Source organism: Neltuma alba, unplaced genomic scaffold, assembly GCF_004799145.2.
Source record: "Neltuma alba isolate B1F8T4 unplaced genomic scaffold, ASM479914v2 tig00004148_pilon, whole genome shotgun sequence".
Lineage (NCBI taxonomy): Eukaryota > Viridiplantae > Streptophyta > Magnoliopsida > Fabales > Fabaceae > Neltuma > Neltuma alba.
The window spans coordinates 137,932-151,011 of record NW_021633582.1 but is presented as its reverse complement, the minus strand read 5'-3'; the positions used below and the strand labels follow the sequence as shown (position 1 = coordinate 151,011).

At 33.4% G+C, this 13,080-nt stretch overlaps 1 protein-coding gene and 1 pseudogene across 1 annotated transcript; both read left to right on the top strand.

Annotated features, from left to right (window-relative positions):
- Positions 1 to 751: 751 nt before the first annotated feature.
- On the top strand, positions 752 to 3,916 carry LOC114743835 (putative receptor-like protein kinase At4g00960; annotated as a pseudogene).
- An 8,095-nt stretch (positions 3,917 to 12,011) lies between these two features.
- LOC114743834 (putative cysteine-rich repeat secretory protein 21) lies at positions 12,012 to 12,674 on the top strand. The gene is made up of 2 exons (XM_028932043.1): positions 12,012 to 12,378; positions 12,469 to 12,674. The coding sequence occupies exons 1-2, from the start codon at positions 12,012 to 12,014 to the stop codon at positions 12,672 to 12,674; spliced, it is 573 nt and encodes a 190-aa protein (XP_028787876.1).
- Positions 12,675 to 13,080: the final 406 nt, after the last annotated feature.

Genomic DNA, 13,080 nt, shown 5'->3' with positions numbered 1-13,080 from the left:
TAGTGCTCAGCTCCAACCCAGAAATAAGAGAAGGCAACAATGGAGGGAGGCTTGTAATGGCAAAAAAGACAACAATGTTAAACAATACCATGAACCGATGGTAGAGCTCCAACCTAGGACACAGAGAAGGCTATCTTTGAGTAAGAGAATGGAAAAACTTGTTTAATTTGAAGTGTGAAAGAGGATTATCTTTGAGAAATTAGTCACTTTCTTTAATTTAAAGTTTCTTTCACGTTAATTTGGTCAACTGTTTCAGTCTCGCCAAAGTCTTGCTTCTATTTAAGCTTAGTCTCAACCATATATTTTACCAGTCAAAAAAATACTCCTACCATTTTTCTTTAAAAAACAAAAAAAAGAAAAAGAAAACTCTATCTAGTTTTCTACCTAAAAAGAATGAAAGAAAAGTCAAAATACTAAATTGGCCCCAGTACAAATTCTAAAAAGACTAAGTTCCTGAAAAGCATCATGCATGTGGAATGTTAAAACGTCCCAACCTGCACATGGTGGTCGGCCACTTGGAAAAACCACAGTGTGAATGGAGAAATCAAATAACCCCTCGAAGACCTGTATTCCTAGAAATTCCTATCTTAGACTTGTCAACTTGTATTCCAAGGAATATTGGAATCTTATCTTCAGACTTGTCAATTGTATTGTGTTTTATATTGAGGATATTATTGTACTAGGAAGCTTAGATTGCTGCATCCTAAGCTCCACACTCAAATCTCATTTGTCAGATTTCATTCATTCCTTGATGACAACTATAGCTGCTATTTTCTTGGCTCTAATCTCTCTCCTTTCTCATCTTCTTGTTCTTACAGCCCAACCTGACTTCTACTTTTACAAGTGCTTTAATGAAAGTGGTAACTACACAAAACCAAGTGCCTACCACACCAACCTCAATACCCTTCTTTCTAATTTCACCTCTGACACTAAAATTGACTATGGCTTCTACAATTCCTCCTATGGTGAAAGCCCCAACACAATTAATGCACTTGGAATGTGTAGAGGAGATGCCAAGCCAGATTCTTGTCGTAATTGTCTCAATAATGCCACAATCCTTCTCCCAAAGCTATGTCCATATCAGAAGGAGGCATTTGGATACTATAATTCATGCATGTTTCGATACTCAAGTCGTCAAATGTTTGGGACTTACCAAGACCAGGACTTTTACAACTGTACTAGCAACAATACTAATGTAGCAGATGCAAGCAAATACAACGTTGCACTTAAAGATCTAATGCAAACTCTAAGAGACAAGGCTAAGGATGGTGACTCTTATAGTAAAGTGGCTGCAGGAAATGCATCAGCTCATCAATCACAAGTTGTGTATGGCCTTGTTCAGTGCACGCCTGATTTGAATGCGCAAGATTGCTTTGATTGTTTGCGGGATTCTATTTTTTATATCCCAAATTGTTGTCAGAACAAGGTCGGTGGGAGGGTCATCAGATTGAGCTGCAATATTAGATTTGAGAATTTCTTATTCTATGATCCTGCACTTGTCAATTCAACAAAAATAACTCTCTCCTCTGCTCTTCCTCCATCAACAAATACTACTTCCCCAGAAGGTATCTCTCTCAAACTTATAGCCTTATGTGTATGGTGGCCACTATGAAAAATTTAACCTGCCATTAATTCCTGTGATCGGATCGGATAAGCTTGAAGAGGAAATATAAAACTTCTTTTGTGTGACATGCCAGGAGTTCTTGATTTTCCAAAACCTGCATCTTCAACAAAAGGTACTCATTCTTATTCTAGTAATATACTCTAAACATAAAAGCATAAAAAAATATAAATTACTAAACTTCAACATGATACATTTTTCATAACCCCATTAAACTCCTTATGCAATGCACATGATTCATTTTAAGTTTCGTTAGATGAATTTTTGAATATAAAATTTAGTTCGTGAATATATTATTAAGTGCAATTATGAAATTAAAAAAATGTCATTTTGTTTTGAGGTTTTCTGTGTAATCTAGTAACATAATGTCAATGAGTTCTCTTTGCAAATTCGATTTTGATTTTGCAGGAAGTAGCAATAAATCAAGAACTATCATTGTTGTGGTTGTGCTAGATGGTGCCATTATCGCCCTTCTCATAGCATTCTTTATGATTAGAAGAAAGAAGAAAACCCATGAAAGTAAGTCTAAATGAATTTCTTAAAACATTAACTATAATTTCGATTAATAAAACCTTTTTGGCAAAACAAACACAAGAAATTTTTTATGTTGAGATTTTTCAGCAAAACAAAGTGTGGGGAGTTTAAAAAGATTTTTGTACTTTATGCTATTTGAAGAACTCATGACTTGCTCTACCTTAGTTGAAGCTACAGCGAAGGATGATGATGAAATTAAACCAGCTGAGATTCTACAAATCAATTATAACACCATCAAGCTCGCAACTGATAACTTCTCTGATGCAAATAAGCTTGGACAAGGAGGATTCGGGCCAGTATATAAGGTAAAATAAATTTGATACTTGGAAGTACATATCATCATTATATTGTTGAAAGTGAACAAGAAAAAAAAAGAGTGTGTATGTGTTCATGATTTACATGCCTCTTCTCCAATAAATAAATGCAGGGTCAGCTTCCTGATGGACAAGAAGTTGCTGTGAAAATGTTGTCCAGGCATTCTAGACAGGGAGATTTAGAATTTAAGACTGAAGTGATGTTAGTAGCAAAACTTCACCATCGGAATTTAGTAAGATTACTTGGTTTCTGTTTAGAAAAAACAGAAAAACTACTCATCTATGAATTTCTTGCCAATAAAAGTCTTGATTTCTTTTTATTTGGTAAGTAACATAGTTTTCATATCCGTCACTTTGCTTTTGTTGTTTGAATGAGAATCCATATTTTAGACATGTATAGTTTTAAAACATCACAGCATCAAACGGGTAAGAATATAACAAGAAATCTTGCAGATCCAAATCAGCAAGCTTTTTTGAATTGGACAGTACGATACAAGATTATAAGAGGCATTGCCCGTGGTCTACTTTATCTTCATCAGGATTCAAGATTACGTATTATCCATCGTGATCTCAAAGCAAGCAATATTCTCTTAGATGATGAATTGAATCCTAAGATATCAGATTTTGGCACTGCAAGACTATTTAAGGTAGATCAAACTCGAAGCAATACTAATAGAATTGTGGGAACTCGGTACGTAATGATGACTTTAGTGGTTGAAAGCTACAAGATTATTAATAACTACTATATTGAGCTAAATTTGTTCATTTTAATAAGCAGTGGTTATATGGCCCCAGAATATGTCCTATACGGTTAATGTTCAGTAAAATCAGATGTATATAGTTTTGGCGTATTGGTTCTAGAGATTATAAGTGGCAAGATAAACAGCTGCACCTTTCATGTAGAGAATACACAGCATCATCTGGACCTATTAAGTTTTGTAAGTCTATGCTTCTTCCCTCTCAAAAGTAGAGAATTACGTTTATGTCCGCTCTCTCTCTCTCTCTATATATACACACATATATATAACAGCTAACATATATACAGTTGGAAAAGTAGCTCAAGACTAATATTCTTGCCATTAATGAACAACATTTTTAGGTATGGAAAAATTGGAAGGAAGGGACAACCTCAAATATAGTAGATCCTGTGATAAGCAATGGTTCAAGAAATGAAATAATGAGATGCATTCATATTGCATTGCTTTGTGTTCAAGAAAATGCAGCTGATCGACCAACCATGGCCTCAGTCTCATTTATGCTGAACAGCTTCTCTTCCTCTCTCCCTGTACCTTCAGAACGTCGATTTCTTGTGAATTATAGCAGTTCATCTGAGACGATGACTTTGAGACACAACAGTTTAGAGGCAACAAGAGCAAGTGAACAAGGAAGAAACTCTAATCAATCATCACAAAATGATCTATCAATTACGGAGCTATATCCTCGCTAGACTTTTGGTCTTGGCAAAAGCATTATACAAGGAGGTATATGTTGACGAATATAATATATATTGATTGTATGTGTATTATATAAGAAGCTTTTATCACGAAATAAGTGAAGTTTCTCACAGCATTTCCAAAAGTTGTCTTACGAGGGGCAAAGATTTATCCTGCACACTTCTGCTTGTTTCAACTTCAGAACATGCATATAACTAGACATGCGTAGAAAGTGAGGAGAGTCAATCTTGGCCTTTTTCCATGGGAGACAGAGTAAGCGTTTGTTGTTGAGGTTGATCCATGCACTGCAAGTTTTCTTTTTGTCAGACTTTTGGGCTTTTGAAATATGATTTCCCATTTATCTCTGCTGGGTAGCAGAGTTGATTGCTGTGAAGGCCAATGGAATTCCACCTTTCCTTGCATGGAAGGTTTGGCCTTGTTCCCTATATTGAAGGCCAAGGAAATAAGAAAGGAGGATCTTTTTATTTCTTGTGGCAAATAACCGAGTTCAGAATCTTTGACTCATGAATAACTTGGTTTCTCAACCTCTAAATTGTGTTAATAACAATGATAATCTCATGAAGTTGTTGGTGGCTTTGTATATTGAGATTCTGCAGTGTATTAACTAACCAGGTTTTAAAGGAGTCAAAATTTGTGACATTGAACTGAATAGATAAGCTTCCAAGCCAAATTGCTCGGGTGAAAGGGCAATTTATGAATATATGATCAATGGTTTTTGGTAGGTCACAAGCAAGGCTACAATTCCCTGAAACGTTTAGATAGTGAAGGGAGAGGATATCATAGGAAGGAACAGCCCTGTTAAGCAGTTTCCAAATAAACAAAAGATGCCTGGAAGGAAGGGAGATGGACTAAAGGAATTTCCAAAACCCATTGAAATTTGAAGACTCTGTGGTTGTAGATAAGGTTCGATAGCTAGCCTTTGTTGTGGAATTACCAGACGAATTACCTTTCTAGAGTCCGAGAAGCATTCAAGGAAAGAGGACTGGAAAACAAAAAAAATTTCAGAACATGCTTACAGTAAATATAGTTACATTTGTCTCTTTATGCTTAATTAATTTGTTGACCCTTAATTAACTTTATCTAGCCACTCAAAATCTTGATTTCCATATATTTTAGACTGAAAACTCTAAAATATAAAAAGCAAAAGCCAATATATATACATATATTTGTGTGTGTGTCTGTGTGTCTGTGTGTAAACAGAAGCATTAACTTCAATAAATGTATCTACATAGTTAACAATTCAGTCAGATACCTCATGACTAGCATGTTTACCAAATGGTAGCTTAGCATAGCATAAAACAGGAGGAGTGGTGAAACATTTTGATGCAAGTGAAATGTCCGTATAAGTGTGAGAAAATGGCGACTTAATCACTGATGAGTTTTGTTTAGCCAACAGTGAACAATAAAACAGGATTAAATATAACTTAATCCTTTTCCTAATTAAGTTTTTTACGCAACTGATGTTTTATTCATTCCCTTTTCCTAATCCTTTTAATGTCGACTTTAGTTATATGATTCTTCTTTTTATATAATTGATCTTTTTATGAAAAAAAGAAAAGACAAGTCTACGGATAAGATATGAGCATTTGTAGACACAAGTCTTCCAAGGGTCAATTTATAACATTGGAATTTAAATGCCCACCGTGCACGCATGTGTTCTCCATTCATACTGTGGTATGCATACAAAACGGCCAGCCCGTATAGATTGGGAGGTCTTGACTTTTTTGATGGGTTGATTATTGAACAAGACCTTGGCTTTTGCATAATTTGTTCTAGGGCTAATTTCTTTTCTTGACTGATTATATACACACACATATATAGAGCAAAACTTTGAGTGAAGGTGAATGAAACATTAACGAAAGTCATTCAAGTTGATTCCTTTAAGATAGTCTTTAAAGGAAGTGATTCAAGTTAATTTCTTTTTCAAAATAATCTTTTCCCAACACTTCAAAACATGTTTTTCTTTTCAAATTTTTATACATATTTTATATTTCTAGAAATTTCCATGCATTTGCCGTATGCTATATTTTAAGTTTTGTTTCGTACCTGCAGTTTCACCCCTGACCCTTCTATTTATCAAACACAGTTTGATACTTAATTATCTTTTGGAATATTGGTAAAAAATGGATACCCCTCCCCATTTTGCTTAAAGATTATAATTAAAATTTTATAATTAAATGCAGTTATAACTTTGTCGTTAAAAGTAAATAAAAAGGAGAATCTCAAAAACTACCTTTTAATTTTAAAATTTTAAATCAGTCTTGTTCATTACATTTTAGTAACAATTAATAATATTTAAAAATAAATAATAACATATTTTTGTAATTATTTTTTTTATTTTTTTTTAGCAAGCGCATTATTCTAAGTGGTGGACATTGATCATGATGAAGAAACAATTTTGAGTGAAAAGCACAAGCATGAAAAGTCTCGAATTAAAAAGTCTCGCCATCTTGTTTCTCACGCCTGTTTGGTTATTTGGACACGGCATCTCATCCTGAATTGACTACAGCTTCCATTAATTTACAAGTCAAAGACATAAGAATAAGTACACAGATACAAGTGCCTAAGAGTTCAACCTCAAAACCCTTCCAGGTCCAAAAAAAAGAAAAAAAAACACTCCAAACCCTTCTTTATATTAACCTCACCTCCGACCCTAACACTGACCGTGGGTTCTACAGTAAATCTCAGCGTATGTGTTGTGATGAAGTTGTCATTTTATTTTAGCAAATTTTAGTTATTAATTTACTGAAAACACAAGTCAAGTTGTCATTTTAGTAAAATTTAATGCAATTTACGCGAAGTGGAGGACGAAGTCGTATTGGTTTTCACCTTCGTCTTTAATACCAAGAAAGGGAAAAAGAAAAAGATTTCTAACTTTTTGAAAATTTAAAATAATATTATTTAAAAATTCTAATTTTAGATTTTGGGAAAATAACCAAAAAAAAGACTGTAAAATTAGAAAAATTACAAATTAAAACCCATGACAATATTAGTATGGGTTTTGACAACAATAATAATATGGATTTTGACAGTAATTTTTGTAAACCGAACCCTGTATATAATTTTTCTAATTTCACGGTTTTTATTTTGCGATTTTTCCTTAGATTTTTATTTTTTTCGCCAATTGTATAACTTATTTATAGATTTTATATTACTAGATGGCCCGCCCGCCCCACCTCCAAGAAAGGCAGTTGGCTTGGACCAGCACCAATTGCGTTGAACGAGCTAGCACGTGACGTTGATAAGGAGGACAAACAATTAGCTGGTCCCTTAAGGTAGACTCGTTGACTTGTGTAAATTTTATAAAAAAATACTTTTTGTGATTTTTAATATGGGAACTAGGTGCCAACGACCTTGCAACAAAGTTGTATGAATTCTTTGTTGTAAACAAAAAATTATGAGTTTAATTGTGCTTGTAACTTTATAGAGTTAGTACTTGCATCTCGAATTAGAAAAAGAATAATAACAAAGTTAGATAATTTAGATTAAGAAAATTAATTAAGTTAATTATTTATAAAAAAGATATATTAGTTTTGTTAAAATATCCTCTTTAATTATGTTGATTGAAACCACCATTTAATACCCAATATAATGTATACAACCAATGAGGAGAGTTTAGAAAAATATTTATGAATTTAGGAAATAAAATAGATTATGTTATTATATTTAAGACAATTCAATCATCCAACTAGTTTTTACAGAGGAACAATCTTGTTGTGACTATCAAATATACTTTCCTAATCTGATTTATAAGGTATTTTTAATATGTTTCATCTAAATGAAAAAAACCCTTCAACCTTATTAATTCTGTTGTAAAATTTAATGACTTTTTCAACATTAACCCCATTTAATAAATGTATTTTATAAGAAAATAGCAATATATTAAACAATATATTAAGAACAAAGTTATGCATTCATATAATAATTAAATTCAATGAGATGAGTTATAATAAGAACAAAAACTTCTTCACAGCCTATAAACAAGGCTAGAGGAGCATTATATTATTGATCATCAATCTTGCTACTTAATTTCTAATGAAGCTACACTGATGAACAAATTACAATTACTATGGGCTGAAATGACCAAAATTATCTTACATCCATCAAAACAGGTGGCTAATCTAAAAAGATCTTAATTAAATATTGTTCACTGGAAAGTACTCTTGATCACAATGTCAAGATTCATTAAATATTCAAAGCTATTGCAATGGTTTTGTCACATGCCAAATTTTGAGCCTAGAAGTACTAAAATTAGCCTAAAATGGGTAGGCTACCAGATCCTTGTTGGTAGAGGTCCCAGAGATTTCTTAGAAGGACAGAGGGATTTTTAGAGATTAAATCGCAAAGAAAAAGTTTTTTGGAACTGAGAAAAGAGGAAGTTAGAGACTCCGATGAAGTCTCAGGGCCTAGGAATAAAAAATAGAGATGAATGTAAGCCAATAGTTATATTGGAGGTCTCAATGAGGCAAATTTTGAGGTTAAGCCAAACTAAGTGTAAAATTGTAATTTTACAAAATTTTGAGCTAGTAAGGGCAAAAATGAAAATTATGCTCGAAAATCCTAGAAAAATCCCAAAAAAAGGGAAATGGTAGGTTAAGACCTGAACACTTTAGAAAAATTTCAGAAAAATGAGAATAAGACTCAGAGCCTATATGAGGCTAAAAATGACGAAAATGCCTCAAGAGGGAAATTATGGAATTCGCAGGATTTTGACTGATTTGGAATATTTTGAAGAATAAATTATTTGAAATATAGGGAGGCCTCATATAATTGGAAGAAAATGGGAAAAAATACTTGAGAAATTATCACAGGTTTTAAAAATAATTATGTCCCCAGAAAGCGAAGAGATTGGCTTTAATGGAATTTAAAACCTATTTACATACTATCCGGGAAAAGTCAAAATCAAATGTCCAGAGGTTGATTTTTTACTTAAAAAAAATTAGAGGAATTCTCTGTGATGAATAAATACTATTGGTACCCAGAGATAGATTCTCGGAGTCGTAGACAGGTAGAAAGAATTCGATTAAGTTCATTTCGAAATAAATATGATTAATTATTTTAATAGAAGAACAAGGGAAAGGCATCGCTCTTTCTTTCGACATGTTATATAATGCCATGTGGCTTTATTTGAGGTGAGAAAATAGTGCCATAACATGTCCCACTGGTCCCGAGAAAGTCAGGACCCCAAAAAGTATCATATACAGTGTAGAATGGCAAGATAGGTGAAGGAATGCCTAAAGGTTGTATTTTGCACGAATTTTATATTAATTTCCTCTATATTTTAATGCCTTAATGATGAAGGAATATGGAGGAGACAAGTGTACAGTTAGATAGCAAAAGAAAGTATTATGTATATGGCTAGATGCAAGACACGTGTACGGTCGGATTAAAAGCATGTGGATTGATGATGTAAGCATGATGTCATCATGATAAGGTAAGCATGATGTCATGGGACACTTGTCACCACAAGATTAAAAGAGAAAATGGACGGTTCAGATCAAGCCAGATATTTTTAAGATCAACGGCCCAGATTCAATCTTATTTTCTGTAAATACCCCCTCCCCTCCGTTATTTTCATCCTAAGCCATGGAAACCTTAGGGAAGCTCTGGCAACATGGTTTTTAGAGAGAGAAGAAAGAGGGAGAAAGAAGGGTCAAGTGGTCCCATGCAAAATCAAGCTCTAAAACAAGGTATGCTCATGGTTTTTGATGTGGTTTTCACCACCCTTGTTGTTGTTGAGCTTGGTTATAGATTTTAATAATTTTTGGGAGCTTGAAACCCTTGGGAGAGGTTCTGCACGAAATTTTTAAGTGTGAGGGGAGATGAAATTGATGTTAGAATAATGTTCAAAGGCTTAAAAGGAACACAAATCAAGTGGTTTTATGCTGAAATTGGTTGAATTTCGTGATTGCGTAACTTGACAAAATGTTTCAGCTAGGCCTGGTTCTTATGCCTAGGATGTGATTTTGATGATTTTGATGCTTCCAATATATTTAAAATGAAAAATTGTGTAGGGATAAGATGAAAGAATGAAGTTGGAAGCATTGGAATCAAAACTGAAAATTAAGTGGCAGATTTCAGTTTTGGCCTAGAACCAAGGGAAGGAATTGGATTTTGATAAATCTAAGCTCATATTTGGATTCCTTGAGCAAAATTGTATAGGATTGGTCTAAGGGAACAATTTTTACAAAGTTAGAACACTACATTATAAATTAAAAAAAAAGAATTAAGTTTAAGGACAGAAGTCTTCCATGTTGTGTAATTCTTGATCCTAATGAGTAATGTGACCCTTGTGGTTGTGATTAGAACCTTGATGAATCCAAGAAAAGGTTTGGATGTGGTTGCACAAGAAACCTTAATGGTTGGAAATAAAAGGGAGTAAGAAGAAAGGTTAAGGACACAAGGTAGCAAACTTTACCCTACTCTTATGTGCTTGGTATTTGCTTGTATGTATGACATATTTTGTGTTTATATGGTTTTATGAACTCATGCATTGTGATTGTGAATATGTTTGAAATGTCTCATAGGCCTATGTGTTTTATGGTTAATGTGTGATGATTTCCAAACATGTCACTATGTTATAGAAATGTTAAGTTGCAAGCATGTTATAAATGCCAAGCTTGTCATGTATGTTTGGGTGGTTATTGTTTGCTACTGAGATTCTCCTGAATCTCACTCTCCCTTAACCAACCATAGTAGGTCAAATGATAAAGAGAAGGCATGTATGAAGAAGGGCAAGAAGATGGAAGCAAAGAAAGTGGAGGATTTACATGTGTTTCAATGTAATTATTGACATCGCTAATTGTGTAATTAATTATGGATATGTCAAGCATGAAATGTGATGTAATGTATGATGTATAATATTATGGCATGCAACTCAAAGTATATGAATGAAAGGGAATTAATAAGGCTCGTTGTTGCATGTTCGAATGAAGGGAGAATTAAAGTAAGAATTGTACAATAGATAAAACGTAGGTCCTGAAGCAGTTAGTTTCCAACTTCAATTTGACCTATCAAATAAATGAGTTAAGGTATGAAATTTGGCGTGATTAAAGTACATATTCTAAGCTTTAAAGCAAGTGGTAGATCACTTAGGGTTTGTTTGGTTGGAGGGGAGGGTAAGGGAGGGGAGGGAAAATGAACCCCTCCCCTCCAAATTGAGGGTTTTTGGAGGGGAGCTAAATTTTTGGACAATTATACCCTTATGATTTTTTTAATATTCCACTACTATCCATAAAATATATTATCATAATATTTATTTTAATTAAAAATAAATTATTCTAAGTAAAAACTAAAAATAAAAATTATTTAAAAATACAAATTATAATATTATAAAATTAATTTTTTTATAAATATATTATTTATTAAATATATTTTAAAGTTGAAAAAAAAAGATAGCCTAAATTTCATTTTTCTTAGAGTATAAAATTTGTTAATTTAATTATTTTATATATATTATTATATTAATTAGAATAAAAAATTACTGTACCACTTTTTTAATGCACATATTAACATGATAAGACTGAATTTTCATTAAATTATATAATTTAAATTAAGATGTAAATTATTTTTTATAATATATCAATAAAAAATATAAACTAATATGTAAGGGTAAAATGGTAAATTGATTATTACTATTCCTCCCCTCCCCTTCTTGAACCAAACAAGGGATCATTAAATATCCTCTCCTTCCTTCCGTTTTAATCAAATCAAATAAGGTGAAGATAAAACCTCCCATCCCCTTCCCTACCCCACCCTCTTCTCCCTCCCCTACCCTTCCCTCAAACCAAACAGGCCCTTAAAATGGATGTGTGTGCTAAGAGTTTTGCTCTATCAAAGTTGGATTAAAAATCTAGAATTTAACCAGTAAACAGTAACCCGAGAACCAATCACAAAGTTCAATCTACGAGTTTCTTTCGTGATCCGTTTGAACTATAACATTTGTAAACGCGTACTTTGAGAGGTTAAAAGAAGGATATTTCAGGTTTTGTTTGACAATTCAAATCTTCTCCTTTAGGTCGACACATAGACTTGTGTAATAATAAAAGCAGGGCAATTCCAGGGCCACTACAAATTCCAAATGACACAATGTCTATCATTTCTTTAACTCTGCTTTCTTTCCTTTATCTCATCATTCCCACCACCGGCCTGTTTATTAACTTCAGCAAATTCATACATTATGATTGTGTCAATGAAAGTGGAAACACCTATACAGAGACAAGCAACTACCACTTCAACCTCAATACTCTCCTTCCCAAGCTCACTTCCAACACAAAAATTGACTATGGCTTCTACAATTCTTCTTATGGCCAAAACCCTAACATAGTCTGCGCAATCAGACTTTACAGAGGAGATTTGAATCCAGATTCTTGCCGTGCTTGCCTCAACAAGGCCGCAATGCTTCTCCCAGCAAAATGTCCAAATCAGAAGGAGGCAATGGGATATAATGACGGATGCATTCTACAATACTCATATCAGTAAATATTTGGGTTATATGAAAACCCTGAATTTTTCTTTTCATATAACAACCTTAAAAATGCAATAGATATGAACTTCAATGCAACGATTAATGATCTATTGCAAAAACTAGCAAAAAAGGCGGCGGCTAGTGACTCTCGTCATAAGTTTGCAGCATCAAATGAAGAGGGCTTGTTTCAACAAGCTATATATGGTCTTGTTCAACGCACGCTGGACTTGTCTGAGCAAGATTGTGGTAAAATGCTTGAACAAGCCCATCGTGGAACTCAATGATTGTTGTAATTACCTGATTGGTGCAAGGATTATTAAACTTAGCTGCAATGTTAGATACGAGGACTACTTGTTCTATAATAAAGACGTGGTCAACTCATTGCAATCATCTCCTCCTCCTCCTCCTCCATCTGCCCCAGTGTCTACCACCAATTCGACTATATCACCAAGTATGTCTTCAAAACTTAACAAACTTCTCACTCTATTAAGCAAGACTCTTTGTCTGATATCCTTTAATATATTTATGCATCTTGTTTTAGTCATATATTTCCTTCAATTTTAGACGGTTTTTCAAATTTTCATTCAATAGTCTTATGGAAATTTGAAAGGATGTCTTCATCCTGTGTTTTATTTATTTATTTATGCTAAATTTGAGGTTGAGAAACATCCCAATGGAGTTGTATGGTGG